At 44.9% G+C, this 18,340-nt stretch overlaps 1 protein-coding gene across 5 annotated transcripts in view; it reads right to left on the reverse strand.

Moving 5' to 3' along the window:
* Window positions 1-18,340, reverse strand: part of LOC102443365 (ubiquitin-associated and SH3 domain-containing protein B) — a 120,138-nt gene that overhangs the window by 14,354 nt on the left and 87,444 nt on the right. For all 5 annotated transcript variants that reach the window (XR_012897780.1, XR_012897781.1, XR_012897779.1 and 2 more), the window contains exons 7-12: window positions 12,354-12,489; window positions 9,745-9,865; window positions 8,011-8,133; window positions 5,891-5,983; window positions 3,456-3,600; window positions 145-251 (exon numbers count right to left, since the gene is read on the reverse strand). Coding sequence is in view for 2 of the 5 variants with exons in the window: in XM_075909793.1 (XP_075765908.1) it covers window positions 145-251; window positions 3,456-3,600; window positions 5,891-5,983; window positions 8,011-8,133; window positions 9,745-9,865; window positions 12,354-12,489 (725 nt within the window). In the remaining 3 variants the exon portion in view is untranslated. The remainder of the gene's footprint in view (window positions 1-144; window positions 252-3,455; window positions 3,601-5,890; window positions 5,984-8,010; window positions 8,134-9,744; window positions 9,866-12,353; window positions 12,490-18,340) is intronic.

Genomic DNA, 18,340 nt, shown 5'->3' on the forward strand with positions numbered 1-18,340 from the left:
GACAGATTGCAACTAGCCCAGGCTAGGCAAATATCGGCCTGATTCAGTCTGCCAGGATTAGCCCCTGGTGGGCCACCATTGTTATATTTATCTGCGCCTCCACAGGTACCAGCAATCTCCTAATGGCTGCAATCCTCCACTTACCTTTGCCTTTGCATTCACTTAGGATTTCTTTCGTTACTTGGTAGCTTCTATTTATGTAGGTGTCATAAGACTCTGAAACCACTAATTTGCTGACTGGTATATGAGGTCTACAGGCAGAAAAACAAACAGAACATTTTATGTGAGAGAGAAGATTTTGAATGCAAGTTACTTAGGCCCTGTACCCAGGGTGACTGAAAGCATATATGTCAATGCCCATGTGTCACACAAGAGCTCCCACTGTTTTTCTAAATAACTCAACCCCTTAGACTTCAGTATTTGTGTAAGGATCCCTTCCATAGGAGTTGAACCTTAGACTTCATGCACCCATGTACGGCCTATCGCTTGAGCCCTGTCTCCTCTTTCTACCCCAGGACATGAGAAACTCCCACTGGTGTCAGAGGAAATCTTTCATCGCCTACAGCAGTAGACTAAAGCTCCAGGCATTTCACCCAATCCTCTAGTTTAACCATCAGACTGGTTTCCTTTTTTGTTAGGAGAATATACTTTATATTCTTCCATGAAGCTTTATGTTTCCTGAACCGGTTATTTTCCTGTGGTCCCACTGTTTTGCATAGAGCTGGCAATGTGATACCCTTTTGGGGATAAGTGCAGTGTTAAGTATCTCTATTTAGGTGCAACATGCACCATGACCATATATTTCCACAGACCCAAAAAGTTAATTTGTAGGCAGGGAGGACAAAATATAAGCAGCTGGATGGTATAATTAGCCCCGAATGCTTACAAAGGCTTTTTGCTTTGGTTGCTTTATTTCTACTTGGTCATCCTAAAATAGAGAGTCGCTCTGGTGTAATGGAAGGATTCAGGGTTTCTGATGATATGGCAAGCCACAAAAAGCAGCTTCAGTGTAAGTTGTCACCAAACCCCAATGTGTTGAAATTTCCTGTGTTATGTTATTTATAAGGTGGGAATGTTTTTACCTGAGGCCTTTGGGTTTGCATTTAATATCCGTCCTCTCAAAAACTGCTGATGAGAATTCACAATAATCCTGAGATTTCACTAATGTGATTGTGTGTTGACCAAGACCACATGACATTTCCCTAGAATGTAGTTCTCTGGGATTTTTCAGAAGCTGTTTAGTATAAATGAATCACAGATTTGGAGGCAGGGCAAACCCAGGGGGTCATCTTGTCTATTCTTTAACTTCTTGTGTGATATCGGGGACTATTCCTACCAAGCTGTTTTATTTAGCCTCTCTGTGCTTACAGCACAGATAGGCACTGAGCATGTGTCTGTGTCCTCACATTTTGAACAGAAATTCCCTTGGTATGAGCGGGGAGCTGTGATTTGCAATTGCTGAGAATGTGAGGCTAAATACAATGGTATTCAACAGCAGAAGCTGCTGACACCAAAGGGGTTAATAGAGTTTTAAAAGAGCTGGCTTAGGAGTTTACTGGACTGTCAATTGTTGATTTTTCAAAAAGTCTTGGAGCATCAGGGAAGTTTCAGAAGACAAAAAAAGAACAAAAACAAAACAAAACAAACAAAAAACCTCATAGTGTGCCAATGTTTTAAAAGTTTAGAATTAAAAAGATTAGAAATGATCAGAAACTTTCCATCAAAATCCTTATTTGAGGGGAAAATGGTTTTTCAGTTAGAAGAAAATGTAAATGAAAACTTTTCTGGCTTCATCATTAATTTGAGTTTTTGTAGAAAACTCTATTACTAAAACATTTTCAGTCTAGTATATGGAAAATTTTAAACTGAAAATGTTCAGCTTTTGGTTGCTGAAAAGTAGAAGTGATGTTTGTTTTCAGGCTTTTTGATGAATATCTCAATTCTGATGAAAACAATTTTTTTTAAAATAAACCTGTTGTTGAATTTTTTCACCAGGTGGGGATACAAAGCCTTCATCTCACCAGTCATAAAGGATCCTTCACTCAGAGCAGCCTTTGAGGATTTAGCAGTTAATGTCTAGGTTCCCCTGATGGAAGGCACAAAGATCAGTGCTTACCCTTAAGTAGTATTAACATCTCACCTGTGTTTTGTACATGTACAGATAAAAAAAGGAAACTGGAGTTGGCTCTAAGGCCTCAGGAGACAGTCATGGGGGAAAAGGGCCTTCTCTATTAAGAGTTTCATTTGCAACAATATTGAAAGTTTAAAAAACCATATGTGTTCTGCATTTGTTCCAGTAACATTTTAATACCCACTTTGGGGAATGTGAGCTTTTTGGAAGGGAAACTGAAAACTTATCTGGCACTTTATACCTGGCAGTGTCAAATGTGGGTATGAAAAACAGGAATGTGGGACCACTGCAGGGGCTTCTTATGTTGATTAACCATTAACTTAACAATTCTTGTGGACTTTGTCTGCTGTCCCAGCCACAATGAAATAGTAGCCCAGGAAGGAAGTACAAACACCAGGGGAAAATTGAAAATTGCGGGCCAGTTCGTCCGCTGGTGTAAATTGGTACAAAACTATGCTGATTTATACCAACTAAGGATATGGGCCTAAAATAGAGGTGTCATGGGGATGGACAAAGGCAAGAGTGTTGTTGGGACCAGCGTCCTGTGAAGAGATGGCTAGGATGAAACAGTGAGTGACTGGTCTCAGCTGGCTGCCACCTGGATAGGGCGGGGCTACCTGAGGGGGAAGACAATGACAGCACTGGGAGTGGAAAGACGACAAAAGTCTATCCCAAAGAGGCCTTGAAATATTGGTGGATGCTAACTTGTTCCTCAGCATGTTGCCAAGTGTAAAATAAGGGCTCCAACCATGCAGTCAATACCCAAATCCATACCCAAGATTTGCATCAGTAGTATAGGTAAGTGTGAGTGAGGTAATGAATTAGCTAGTCCAGGCTATCAATGCCCCACACAGAACCAACTCCATTCAACTAGCAGAGGTGGGTGAGCCCAGGCGGCAGAGTTCCAATCCCAACATTCTGAAATGTGGTGAGAAATGCAGAGCTACACCCTGGTCCATAAAATGCCCCACCTTGCACAGCTCAGCAGCACTGATGGGGCATATGAGGATTCCACAGGAATGGGGGAATCCTAGCTCCAGGGGCAGAGTTTATCAAGGACAGATCTAGTGTTCTAGTGAGTCCTGCTTTCTAGGACACCATTACTAGCAAGTGCAAATTAGAGCAGACCCGAGCCTGCTCTAATGTAGGCTGGGAATGCCTAGCAGCCCTAGGGACTGTACAAAGGGGTATGAAGATGGCCAACAGCTCATCCAGAAGGCAGGTTTAGTCCCTGTATTTTGTTCCTTCTCTCCTCAGCATTAAATGAAAGATTATTCATTGCTAAGGAAACTCTATGAGAGTGACATGTCCCAAGTTCAGCTACCTGTAGGCTGTGTCAACACACAGATTGGCTGCAGCTAAATCCACTGTAGGTATCCAGGCAGGTAATGTAGTACCAGAGACCCATTTTGTCCACTCAAATAAGCCTGGTTCTACTCGAATCTTCAAGTTATTTTCTTGTTGCAAACCTGAAAGAAAAAGAAAAAAAAATATGGGAAATCCTTGGAAGCATGGGAAAGGCCTGGGGACAAGAGGATTTAGGATTGGGGTGAGGTTTTTGGCCAGTTTGTTGTATTTTGATTAGTAATCAATACATGGTTCTACTGGTTGAGGTTGGAAGCCACAGCTCCATATGTAAAAACTCCAGTATTTGCTTGTTCATATGTGAATTTCAGGTGCATGTGCCACTTAGGTGCACAGAACTACAGACAGTGATAGAAATGTAGCCGTGTTAGTCTGGGGTAGCTGAAACAAAATACAGGACTATGTAGCACTTTAAAGACTAACAAGATGGTTTATTGGGTCTGGCCCAAGAAAACTCATCATCCAATAAACATCTTGTTAGTCTTTAAAGTGCTACGTAGTCCTGTATTTTGTTAGAACTACAGATGTGCCCCTAGTCTAGATAAAGCTTTTTATTTTGCATGGACTGTTATGTTCTAAATGGTCGAAGGGTTCAGAGGCGATAAGTAGGCTGAGGGCTCTGAACAGAACAATGGCAGGTCCGTGCACGCCTTACACTACCATTGACAAAGGAGCTAATGTGTTAGCCTTTGCTTTCCTATGCAGCAGCATCTTTCTTGATAACATCAGCATTGTTTACTGGTGAAAGACCAGCAGGGGGAGCACACACTTCCCGTACTTCGGAGCATCTGCGTTGGGATGGTGACGTTAAAGGGGATGTATTGAACACTAAATATACATATAGCGTACCATACGAAAGATGTATTTGGGTACCGTGGAAAGGTGTAATAACCCTCACCTCTCTAAGGCTCACCTATAAACTACAAGGCAGTGTTAAGGGCTCCAGCGTGGTAGGTACTTGTTCAAACATATACCAGAAAGGCAGGCCCTGCCCTGAAGAATCTGCAGTCTAAGCAGTATGCCCCAATCTTGGGCTTACCCACAGCACTCATGCACAATTAATGCCTAATGAGACTATAATCAAAGGAAGGCAGCTATCTGCAGAGGGCTTTGCTTAGTTGAAAAGCATATGCCCATGAATGTGGCCCACAACCCGTCTCCCACGAATACGCCCTGTAATACTCCGTACACTGGTATGTGCTCAGTTGCTCACACATGATTTAGGCCAGGGCAGTGGCTCTCAACCTTTCCCAACCACTGCACCCCTTCCAGGGGCCTGATTTGTCTTGCATACCCCCACGTTTCATCTCATTTAAAAACTACTTGCTTAATAAAATCAGACATAAAAGCACAAGTGTCACAGCACTGACAAATAGCTGACTTCCTTATGTTATAAATCAACAGGACTATAAATATCAATTAGAATATAAATATACACATTTCGGTATATCGCATATACAGCAGTATAAACAAGATGTATGTTGTATGAAATTTTAGTTTGTATTGATTTTTCTAGCACTTTTTGTGTAGCCTGTTGTCAAGCCAGACAAATATCGGGGGGTATGTCTACACTACCCCGCTAGTTCAAACTAGCGGGGTAATGTATGCATACCGAACTTGCTAATGAAGCCCGGGATTTGAATTTCCCGGGCTTCATTAGCATAAAGCCGGCGCCGCCATTTTTAAAAGCCGGCTAGTGCGAACCCCGTGCCGCGCGGCTACACGTGGCACGGGCTAGATAGTTCGAACTACGCAGCCATTCCGAACTATCTGTACTCCTCGTTCCACGGGGAGTACACGGGGTTCGCACTAGCCGGCTTTTTAAAATGGCGGCGCCGGCTTTATGCTAATGAAGCCCGGGAAATTCAAATCCCGGGCTTCATTAGCAAGTTCGGTATGCATACATTACCCCGCTAGTTCGAACTAGCGGGGTAGTGTAGACATACCCTGGATGAGTTGATGTACCAGCTCCTGGGGAGGGTTTCTGTGTGCCCCTAGGGGTATTTGCACCACTGACGTAGGTCACTGGAAGTTGTTGGATTGAGAACAATGCAGTGTTAGTCAGGGCACTTGGACATGGGCACTACCATATGAAAACAAGCCATTGACCCACATAGCTTGTCTCCAGACTTCAGTGAAAGCCTCATATTGAGCCTGACTCCTAAGCAATGCTATGCAATGTAAGAGAGGAAAGAAAATTCATTTCCTGCCTCAGTTTGTAGTTGCCTCATGTCCCAAGTATAAGGGTCATAATACCTAATAATTTAACCTGTATGGTTCAGGGAAGAAGGGTGCTATATTTTTGAGGCCTTTGATTGGAACAAAGGGGGTTCCTTTGTTGGCTTTCCCAGAAAACAGGAAAATTCCAGACTCTCCCACTTGTCTGCTTCTTACCTTTCAGAATATTGTGTGCTGTCTGTACGCATCGCAGCGACGGGGAACAGTAGATGTGGTCAACCACTGTGTTACTTTCAAGCAAGGCTTCACCTGCAAGCACAGGTTTTGCAGCACTGATACGACTGGAAATCACAGTAATTGCAGCATGTGCACTTAAATGTATTCGTAACACAACAGGAAGCTAACAAAGCTCTCCAGTTGGACTGGTTATTTTTTGTAGACCTGTTTATCCATCAGCTTTCATTTTAGTGTGTGTTGTGCAGACAGTTGTGAAATGGATCCATTTTTCTGTGTACTGTCCTTTTCAGGACAGACTCACCCATACTGTGCTCTCTCCTGGTGACTTGATTCTAGTCCCTTTTAGTAGTCTCTATTTTAGATTACCCTCCTACACTGAAAACATGTATTTGTTCTTTATCCATGGGGAAAATAAAACAGGCCACAGTCTCATTTCATTTATACTCATGTAAATCAGGAATCTACTTAACTCATTAGTCCAGAGCCTCATCTGCTGCAAATTACCATGGCTCCAGGATCTAATGTGGATGGGCAGGGATAGTGTCCCTAGTCTCTGTTTGTCCGAAACTGGGAATGGGTGACAGGGGAAGCATCACTTGATCCCTGGTCTGTCCCTTCCTTCTGGGGCACCTGGCATTGGCCACTGTCGGCAGACAGGACCCTGAGCTAGATGGACCTTTGGTCTGACCCAGTCTGGCCGTTCTTATGTTCTAACTTAGGTAACCTGGTGTAAACCAGTGATGGTAAGATAACAATCAGGCCCAATATTATGATTATTTATATTACAGTAGTGCCTCAGGGAATCCATTGTGCAAGCTGCTGTTCATTCTCATAGTAAAAGATGGTCCCTGCCCTATAAAAAGCTATACTTTAAATAGATAGGGGCGAGAAATGGAGGGAGAATACTTTGTTAAATGTTTAATTATAATTGTACGTCTGTCTAACTGTTTTTTTTTAACCTTTGGGAATGTGCAGCTGAAAGAGAGGTGTATGGAAATCTTTCACCACTTCTTTCTGAGCTGTCCTTTTGCTAACCATATCAGAGGAGTGTTGGAAATGATAGCTCTTGGGCCTCTTCATGGTCACACTAGCATTTATGCAGCACAGAGCTTTCGCCTGTAGATGGCAGGCGTGCTGTAACCGTGCTAACGGGCTCTGTTATGTAGGGTAGTGTTGGTTGTATATATATTTCTCTCACTTGGATCCTAATTCATAGAGCCAGCAAACTGTTCTCATTGCTTACAAATTAGTATTAGTACTATGAGCTTAGGGTTTACTGACCTTCCTTGAGAACTGCCCCTGCAGTCTGACCAGACTCTTATTATCCTCTCTTTTTTATTTAAAAAGCCTAATTTTTTCCATGTGTGTAGTAATCTTGGGTGCTTCGGTCTGTGAGTGCCCAACATGAGCTGCCTTGTAGAGGCCTGAAGTTCAGAAAGTACTCTGAAAATCAGATCCTTAAAGATCTCTCACGTCAGGTAAACCAAAATCTGTTACATTTCCAAGGGTTGTTCCTGCACTCGGTAAATAACATACTCTGTAAAAGTCGAGTGATGGAAGCCTATATATGATTGCCTTTATGAAGCAGGCCAAGAACAGAAAGGGGATGATGCCTGATTTGACTTGAGCTATATTTGGCAGTATAAATACGAACCCCACTGGGGAGATAAAATAACATTTGTGCTGCAAACTCCAGACCCAAAATGAAGCTTGTCAAAATCAAGTCAGGAACATATTTTGCATACAGCAATTGTCATGGTAACTGCAGCCGTTCACTACCATCATTATCAACAATCTTCTAGTATGGCAAACTTATAGGGCACTTTTATGTGCTATGCAGCTGCATATCTAATTGCTTTGATTTTGTGCATTGTTCTTCCTGCCGCAGTAGCTACTGAATGGGGCCAGGCTGACTTTAAAGGAAGTTCTTTACTAACTGAATTGAGGAAATTTTTTGAAGGCTGGTCTTGACTTCTCTAAACTCTTTTACCCCCCGGCATCTGATTGAATTTTTCCGCATTGCACTTGCTCTTTCTTTTCTTGCATGTGGGAGAGGAGATATAAATGCTCCTTGTGCAAATCAGCGGACGAGAGCTTACCAACAAGTCTTGCTTGTGTGCAACCAAACACGGTGATTGGTGCATCTTTTTCATAATCTCTGAAACCACCACTTCTTTGAGGTAAGCTGTGAGGCATATTCAGGTTTGTACGCATATATCTTCCTGTTAGGGGAAAGTTTAGAAGCAGGTGTTGGAATTAGTGGATGATTGAGAAAAACACTCAGCATGATTCATGCCCATAACAGCCCTTCATTCGCAACAGCTTGCACACAACAGATGTTAACCTGAACTGGGTGGGAAAGAGTTTTCACATTGTGGGAGCACCTCCTAGAATTCCAAAACTTTTCCTGTTCCAAATCAGGAGGAACTGTTTCATGGCAATTTTCAGGATTTCCACAGCAATCTGAGAACAATTTCAGTTCGGGCCAATTGAAATGTTTCATTTTCATTTCATATCAAAATAGTTTAATTATATTATTTTGACTTTTTAAACTTTTAATATTTTAAATCATACTTAGTTTCATTTTTTAAATGAAAAGTAATTGGGATTTTTTTTTGTTTAAAAAATGTCAGGAACAGGAGTTTTTGACACTTTCAAGTTTTCTTCAAACTTTTTTCTTAAAAGATAAGGTGCAGCTGTCTCTGTCTCTCAAGCAGGGTTAGTTTCAGCAAATCAATATTTTCTGATGGGGGAAAAAAATCATTGAATACATTTCAAACATCTCAGGTGCTAACTATGCCTGAAATTGCTATGGGTCACTTATTACGATCAGGAATACTAAGGCTTTGTCTATATTGTGGAATTGCCCCAATGGCAGTCATCAGTCACCACCCATTAGCATTGCTGCAAATCCTAGTGAGACAAGGCAAACTATTCTAAGTTGTGTTTTGCTCTTGTGTCATTGACTCTGGCTTCATTTAGGGTTAAGAGCTACCAGTGAAGAGAGTGACTTTGCCTGTCTGCACTAAGAGTTTGTATTGGGCCCCAATTGCTGGGTTGCCAATGGCTAAACCCAAGGCATATCCCTGGGGTAGGAATGGCTTTAGCTTACACATAAGAAGGATTATGGAGAGGTTTTGTTTCAGGGAGACGGTTTATTCAGATGATTTCCCATTCCAACTGCAAGGGCAGACCAATGGGGTCAAGCATAGTATTTATTCAGCCAGCACATGCCTGTCCTCACTTTGTATTGTAGTCTGTGACTACTGCCACTGCACTATGAATGTGGATGGACAGATTGATTGATTGCCTAATCCTGCTATGATACATTGCTACTTTGGGCTTGTCTTCATTACACAGTGGACCAACTCTGCAGCAATTGATCCATCAGTGGTCGATTTATTGCGTCTGCTTAGAAGCAATAAATCAATCTCTGAGCACTCTCCCATCAACTCTGGTAATCCACCAGGACAAAAAGAGAAGCCAGAGAGCAGCCCCCACCAACCTTACCACATGGAAGAGACCACAGTAAGTACACAGACTTCAGCTACCTCATTCATGTAGCTGATGTTGCGTAGCTTACATCCACCAGGGGAAAGAGGGGAGTAAAGACTAGGCCATAATCAAAGGCTTAATTCAAGACCGCGGAGAAGGAGCAGATATGCTGATATTTCACACTTTCCCTTTCCTGGCCACTTAAGAGTGTCAAAATGGTATCTCCATTAGCCTCCCCCTATAAGTTTGAGTTTGCTCAGGAGACAATCAACTTGAGCTTTTCTGTGCATTTTCTACCCTCCTCTCCACTCCAAAAGCTCCTGCAGCAATTGACTCACCTTTGGCATCAAAACACTGGGACAACCAGTACTTTCCAAACACAACATCCATTCTCTCCCCATGCCGGCAGACAAAAAGGAATCGTTTTTGAGGCCCTGGCTGGCTGGTTACTCTCAGGGGCTGAAAGCAAAGTGACAGGATGTTTGGCCATGATGAAAATCCAAGTGCCTTTCCTTTAGTTCCAGTTTATTAAGGAGTAAGGACCTGACTCTTGACTTAATTATAGTATAAACAAATGGCACTGGCAATTCCACCGAAGTAAATATTGTAGACCAGTGTAAATGTGGTGTACATGAAAGAAGAATAAGACCCTACGGTATTCTGAGGACAGATGTGATCTTGTGAGTGTGTGGTCTGTAATGTTACCTTAAAGCCAGCTTAAAATTGGAACCCAAGCTCTCCAGCACAGCCAGTCAAATCTGATGTAAACGAGCTGTTAGTGTGAAACAAGCTGATGAAGATGTGCCATTAAAACCACACAGAACCTCTTCATCTGATGTATCCCAAGATGAGACTAGATTCCAATGCCACGTACAAGAACATACATAAGACTGGCCACATAAGTCAGGCCAAAGGTCCATCTAGCCCAGTATCCTAGCATGGGAAGTAAATTTTACTAGCACAAAGAAAGCTTCAGGATTCTTAAGTTTCACTATTCTGGCAAAACCAGAGTAGACATGCAGAATGGGAAGATGTTCCCTCCCTCTGGGGCACCTGTGTTGGAAGACAGGATACTGGGCTAGATGGACTTTTGGTCTGACCCAATATGGCTGTCCTTACGGTGCAATGTTGTATGAGGATACTACAGACCAATTGCAAAGCTGGACAATCTAACATTTAAGCCCCTCTGGTCTTGACAGGGTGACCCTTTAGCTACTGGGAGGAGTGCGAGGAGCTTCTCAGTTTTTTAAAAATAAACATACTATGGGACTGACATTTTTTGGAGAATCCCACGTATTGGATCCACAGCAGCACAGGCAGCAATAGTGCTAACTCCCACCACATTAGCCTGTGGGTCTCCTTCCTGACCACCTCCACAGTTCAGTTTCTGCCTACCCCGTTCAGTACTTGACCCTTCTGTCAACACTGGTAGCAGCTTTGTAAGAGGTAAGCTGCCCATTGGGAGCAGGATTAAAAGCAATTCATTCTATGTATGGCACCAAACAGCCAGCTGATTCAACGGCTTCTCTAAACAAGCAGTTAATGCACAGCAAGCTGAGGCACGAACTCTCCCTTGTGCTGAGTCCTACAGGTATGTCTACACAGCTGTTAGATCCTGGCGGCTGGCCTGTGCCAGCTGTCTCAGAGCTCTGGGGCGCATGCAAGGAGCTATTTAATTGTGATGTAGACATTCAGGATGAGGCTACAGCCTGAACTCTGTGACCATCCCCTCTCTGAGGGTCTTAGAACAGGGCTACTCAACTTTGGAGGCCCCGGGGGCCACAATGATACTCACAGCACATGCCGAGGGCTGCAACTTAAGTGTGGTTGCATATACATGCATATATATGCAAATATATGCAAATAGCTTCTTTCACACTGACAGGCATGAATATAAAGGTTAAGGCAAGACTACACAACAAGCAGGCCCCATTTAAGTCAGTTCTGCTGGTTTTAATAAAATGCAATAGTTACCCAATTTCCAGCCTTATGACAGCACTTTTCATGAGCAATGAGAGTCCAGGAATGTAACTACTAAAATGAATATTAACAAAAGACCATTCTATTGACTTGCTGTTGTGGCGTGTTCCCAGTGGAGGCCATATTCAAAGGACCTCACCCACGGGCTGCATGTTGAGCCCCGCGTAAACCCAAACCGCACTGCGGGCCGACAGCCTACGGGCCGCATGTTGAGTAGCTCTGTCCTAGAACCTGGGCTCTCGCCTAGTCCCAAATGTCCATACCCCAATTAAACAGCACCTCAGCCTAGGCCCTGTGTCAGCTGTTCCAGGCCAGCTGCGGGTTTTTAATTGCAATGTAGACGTACCTGTGCACTGACAGTTCTCTGGAGCGTGCCCTAATGGCTTTCCAGCACGAGGCTGGATTCAAACTGGCAGCCCAGCAGCAAAGGAGTGACTCTGTTACCCGTTCGTAGGCTGGTATGTCCTTGTGGGTGAGCCCATCCAGATTCTGACATAGGCTGGGACTCCTGTCTTGCCATGTTTTCTATGGACTCACTTCCAGTACCACCTGGCTTTAATATGAATTCCCCAATTCAGGGTGGCCAAGAAGTCTGAGGGACATGACCAGCTTTTCTTGTGCATTGCTAGGTGGGAAGTGGGGAGATCCTGATACTATTTGCTGTGTTAAATGGGGTCGCAAGATGGAAAGGGTTGCGAGAATCACTGCCTTCATCCGTAACAAGCATTGAGTCATGCAAGGCTCCATTGCAAGGGATGTAAAGCTGATATGACAGAGACGTTCCCTACTGATAATTTTTAATTTGAGTAATAAAAAGCGGGGTACACAAAGCTTGAGGTACCCCAATTACAAATCACTAATTGAGATATAATTATTAATAATTATTTATATTAATTATATCACTAGTTAATGGTAAACCAAATTGATGGAAGTTAGTTGTGTTGTTCACATTGGCATGAATCCTTACTTGCATTGTCTGGCAGATGATAGTGAATGGCCCTGTGTCCCCCGGTCCTTGATCTTCTTGCTGTCTTCTCTCCAGAGCTCCATCACTGAAGGCCAGAGGGGATGCAGTGGAACTGGTACTCAGAATCGAGTAAGAGCTGTCACAAATAAAGACAGGCTTGCTTAGCAAATGTTTCTTTGCCCCTATTGTCCTCAGAGTCGTGCCAGGATATTCCCAGAGCCTGAGACAGGGCAGTAAGTGGTTTTATTATTCTTGTTTTTCAGTATGTGCTTGGTGCTGCACATATGCAGAGTAAGGGGTCTCCTCGCCCCCAAAGAACTCTACAGTTCATCAGAGAAAGGGGTTCTTAATCCAGGAGTCATCACCCCACACTAGACCTACAGCATGTGCCCAAGGGTAGCGTAGGAGGCCCAGTGAGGTAACTGGGTTTTGTCCCCGGGGTGGCTGGTGGTGGAGGCTGTTGCAGAGTTGGTGCTGCACTCCCCTAACAGAAGCAGTTTCAGTCCTGGGAGGTCTGGCTGGGTTTGGCTCCCTGCTCTAGACCTGGTACATGGGGTTGCGGTACCACACAAGCTTGACCCAGCTGACCCTCCGTCATGAAAGGGGGCTCACCAGGCCACACTGGAGCGAGTGGAACTGCGACCCCAGGCCCCACGGTGCCCCGAGCAGGGAGCTGCACCTCTCACCCTGTGGGACAAGAGCTCCAGCCACCGCCACGCGACATGCCTGATGCACTCACTTAAGGTTTAGTACGTCAATGTGGGCATTGCATATCGTGGGATGGGAGTATTTAGTAACTCAGCTGTTTTTGTACCACAGCTATTTACTCGGTCACAGCAGCCTTTGCCAATAGGTCCTGAGCCCTAAAAGGTTGAGAACCACTGTAGTCAAGAACAACCTAAAAAAAAACAGGTTGGGAGGAAGTCTTCAGCTAGCTGTGGGGCCCGGGCTTTCATTTAATATATGACTGTAGAGCGCCTAGCACAACCGTGGCCAACCCGTGGCTCGCGAGCTGCATCAGCTCTTCCCCCCCAGGGTGTGGCTTGCGAAGCCCTCCCCCTATGGCGCGTAAAGCTGCCCCCGTGCTCCCAAAAATGGCAACGGCCCTCTCCTCTCAGCTCCCTGCTGGCCTGGGCAAGGGAGCCATCCAGCGCGGCCATTAAAGATGGAGAATTAAAGATGGCATTGGCCGGCGAGCGCCTGATGTGGCCAAAAAGCCACAAAAAGCCGCGTTTTCTTTCTTTCTTTTTTTGCTCGACAACTTTGCACTGGATCTCCGCTGATATGGGTTAGCACACGGGGATCAACCTGGTCATGATCCTTCAGCACTACTGCAGGGTACCCTAGTAAATAAGCAGTTCAAAGCCTATGCGGTCACATGAGACTTGCTGGGCCCTGGGTGAAGTGCGGGAGACCAGCTCTGTGCTCCCGGAAGGGCCGGGCCTCAGGCAGAAGGCTAGCCTCCCCTGCTGGTCCACACAGAGCTCATTGCCCGGAACTCCAGCAGGGATTTAATGGGCCTGGGGCACTTGCCCCCTTTGCCCCTTTCCCCCCCGATCAGTGGGCCTGGGTGTGGCAGCTGGGCCAAGTAATCTACCATGTGTGCTCTCTTCCTCATACAACCAATGAAATGGTTGTATTCAAAGTAGTTGTAGAACCTCTAATATCACAATGATCTAGGACCCTTGGCATGGCACAGATACCTGTCTTCTTGCAGTTCACTGAATGGATCAAATTGGTAAAATCAAAATGGCGGAGAGAACCTCAAAACTGGACGGTAACAGACCACAACTCCCAGGGATATCCCAGTATCACTTACCCCTGGTGATAGGCTAATCAGAAAGAGCCCTCGCCATGCTTGTAGCTGTTTCCATGGCTTCACCCTGACTCAATGTTCTAGGCTTCAGTGTGACATGCGGACAGTGACAATTATGGAATTTTATAGAAACTAACTTCCCAGTCCAGGAGGCTGCATTTAAGGGGTCATCAGAGATGGATACAATAAATATCATTGGAATATCCAATTCTGATACATGCAAGAGACATAAACAATAACAGCAGTTGAGCTCTGAATTACGACAGTGTCAATTGTGAGTAATTGCATTTAAGTCAACAGAGTTCACACCAGTTTTATAACTGGTGTGAGATAAAAAGGATGAGCTGTATCATCTCCTTAAAGAGGGGCTTTCTCTCTCCTTACAAAATACGGTGCAAACCTAGACTGCGGTTTTGCGTATTGCTCCGCATAGGTGCAGGATAAACCCACACAAAGTAGCTTGTATGGTCCAGGCCTTCACAGGTATGTCACATATTCAAAACAATTCCATTATTCCCACACTTTTTCACTGTCTCCCACAGTGGTTCCCGTCTGCTGTGGGCACCACAGGGTTTGTTTATTGCTGCCAGTGCTTGCTGCTAAACATAGCCACAGGGACAGAATAGATCACTTTCTTTTTTCATTAAATATGCTAATCAAATGGTGCATGTGACAAATAAAGGCATCCCAGCTAGATTTTCAAGTGTGGGTCAACATCCTTGGGAGTAAATTACAACAGGCAATTACAGAAACGCAACCAGCCCTCTATTGATTACAGTGGATCTTGCTGTGATGTGAGTTTTCTTACTCAATGAAAATAATTGGTGGGCTAATGTGTGCTGCCATTTGCTTTGACACAGAAATAGCCACCTTCCCTTTGCACTTGGATGAATTGCTTTAAATGTGTCAGGAGAAAACTCCTGACTTGCTCCAACGGGTCTCTCTCTACAGTGAAAGAAAACAGGTCACCTGTGTTTGCTAGTAGGTAATCGGTCAGGGAATTGTATCGTCCTTGTCAACAAACAACAAAAAACATCATGCCCTTAGTCCTAATGCCCACTTGTTTTGTACAAAAAATAAATATTTGGGCTGGGGCATAGCAATGATTCTCTTATACAGGCAGGACACTGCACCTGGGTGCCCCCAGTAACTCTTAAAAAGGGGAGTGTGAGGTACCGCAATGGCGAGCATGGTGAAAGACTCTGTCCTGATCCCTGCCCACAGAAAGGCACGTCCGCACAGCCAGGGAGCTGCACTGGACTGGCATCTCAAGGGCCATCACACACGTTTCTTCATACCTGAAGCAAAAATTCCCAGGTCTGGTCCCCCTGGAATTTGCCAGGAGGAAGGCAGGGCTTATTACTCCTCCTCCTCCTACTAGAAGATTTAACTGGTGTTGCTCGGATCTTTAATTCATATAAGTTTTGTTTTTCTTCATTTAAATAACTGCTCTGAAGTGAGGCTGGGGATGATGGGTTCAGTGTGCAGGCTGCCGTGGGGGGGGAAGGACCACCACAGCAGCTTGGGGCCAGGTGAGAAGCACCTGTCCATGGCTGCTGCAGCTGCAATAGGCACAGCATAGGGGAAGGGGAGAATGCCCCCTGTCTGGCGGACAGACAGACACATGGACAAACTCTCTGAAGTAGATAGTAAGTAGATAGCTGTCCCTTTCTCCACCCCTGCCTCTTGCTGGCCTAGTGGGGGTATAACTGTCCCGGTCTCCATTTCTGGCTCCTTGCTGGCCCTCCCTTGGTGATTCTGCAGTATAACTGTCCCTCCTGCCAGACCCCCCCTTTCCATTTTATGAGCAACAATCAAATTCCAGGCATATCCCATTGTCCTGGCACAACCAAACCCTGACCTTGCTTTAAGTTATGATAAGGGGAATCCAAATCAAAATGTGGTGATCTTAGCTCTTACATACAGGAGGAGTCCTTGAACAAACGGACTCACAGACGGACACAGAGCCAGACATGCACTTTTCTAAATATACAGTAAGAAGAAGATAGCAGCTCCTACCAAGTGCTGAACACTTTCCAAATACACAAAGAATTATCCCTGCTCTCAGGACCTTACGGTTGAAGAGTGGAGAGATGATTAGACAGAGATTAGGAGAACAATCTGCAATGTCTATGCAGAACACTGGAAGCATCATGGCAGAATGGATTTTGCTTTTTAAGAGAGATTTACAGGTACACAGGGCAGTGGCAAACAGATGAGCTCACCTTGCCTGGGGTTGAAATCCAGACCCTGTTTTGCAATTGGCCCCTATCTTAGTGATGGTATGAACCAAAAGCTTGGATCTGAATTGTGACAGATAAGGCAATAATCCTGCAGTGTCCCTGGGAGACCTTGTTGAGTTAAGTTAAAGTATCTTCAGGATGCACTGTATTAAAGGCAAAGTTTATGTATTTTGGTGGGCTGGGATTGGAGAGGAGGGGGGAAGTGATGTGTATCTTGCGAAAGTTCAAAGGTGTACACTTGAGGGATTATTTGTATGAATTGGATTTCCTCAGAAATACCTCGGGTAAGGTTGAGAAAAATTCCTTGTATCCCGTTGTGCAAAATCCCAGCCCTTTGAAGCTATGCCCTGAGGCACTGAGTCATTGTTCACTGGTGAATGTTCCCGGAGGTTGGAGAACAAAGGCTCAAATCACATAAAGAAATGGCTGAACTGCCCAGGCAGGGTTCTCAGAATCAGAGACAGCTACAATGTGGGGATTCGGAAGGACTTACACCTACCAGAACCTAAAGCTGGACTTGGGGGTGACCTCTAGAAAGCTTTTAAGTATGCTTGTCAGGGGTTTTTTTTTTTTTTTTTTTTTTTTAAGTTTTTTCTGTGATGCTTTCATCTGAAAAAAAAAATAAATGTGCTTGCTTACAAAGAGCTGTGTGGGGACTGATAGCTGATGGCAATGGTTGAAGAGAAAGCAAAGCACAGACACTGACCTGCTTGAGCCATCTGCCTTGCTGAGCAAAGCAGGCAAGGAACAGTGCAGCCTTACCAACATCATTGCGAGGAGGGAGGCAGAGACGCAGGTCTCCACTCGAGAGAGGTGACGGCTGGGAGTGAGGGTAGGTAGCATATGCTGGGTGGACCACAAGCGTAGTTGTCCTTAAACTGTGACATGCCCAACTGTGACAAACTATATGCTAAGGGAAATTTTCATGCTGGAGCCTATCTCGGATCCCTTAAGAAGCTCTGTCACTTTTCTCTTCAGTGCTGAATCCCACAGTGGCCGTACTGATGAAAGGCACAGCCAAGACCCCTTCGGTATGGACGGCAGTGTGCAGCTGGCACGTTTATTTAAGAGCAAATTAAACAGACATCTCTCAGGGATGGTCTAGGTGGTACTGGGTCCTGCCATGAGGGCAGGGCACTGGACTCAATGAGCTCTCAAGGTCCCTTCCAGTTCTAGTATTCTGTGATTCTATGCTTGGTCCTTTCACAATCCCTGAAGATGGTCAACAGCAATAGCATTTATATCCCACTGCCTTGGTCGTTTGATAGTGCGGTCTTTTCTCCCTTTATCTCTGAGCAATTGCTCTTTCACGGTTTCAAGGCTTTTTCTCCGTCTATCCCTCCTTAAAGTTCATGCAGCATAGTTAGACCCATTCATGGATGCTAGGAATGGGTAAGAATTATGGTGAGGCACAAGTGAATCTCTCTGCAACCTCCAGTATCTCATGGCTGCAGAAGAGCCATAAATGTGACTTTGCCAATGTCTCTCTTGCGCTGCTGGTGCCTGGAAAACAGAAACCACTGAGGCCAATTCAAGTTTGTCATCTTCCACCCGTAGCTCACTCCTTGGAAGAGCCCAGATACAAATATCTTCTGGGTGAGGCAACTATGTCAACTGCCTTACTCACAACATTGCTGCCACCAGCACTGATTCTTCCCTGGGGGCGAAGTGTGCCCTTTCCTGGGTAGCCCTGGAAGGCGGGTGCAGGATCTGCGGAGAGGCAGGCCAAAAGGGTCCCTACCAGTTTTGCTGCAGGTAAAGCCTCTACAGACTGGGGGTGTGTGTGGGACTAGAGTGTTCCTCCCATGTCCCTGCTCATTGGCCCCTAGATAGATGGGAGCACCAGGAAGTGGATCTATCAGCTGTAAAGAGGGACTGGAGGCATGGAAGGGGAACGGAAGTCCAAGTGCTGCAGCAGTGATGACTGA

Source organism: Pelodiscus sinensis, chromosome 26 (assembly GCF_049634645.1).
Source record: "Pelodiscus sinensis isolate JC-2024 chromosome 26, ASM4963464v1, whole genome shotgun sequence".
NCBI classification, from domain to species: domain Eukaryota; kingdom Metazoa; phylum Chordata; order Testudines; family Trionychidae; genus Pelodiscus; species Pelodiscus sinensis.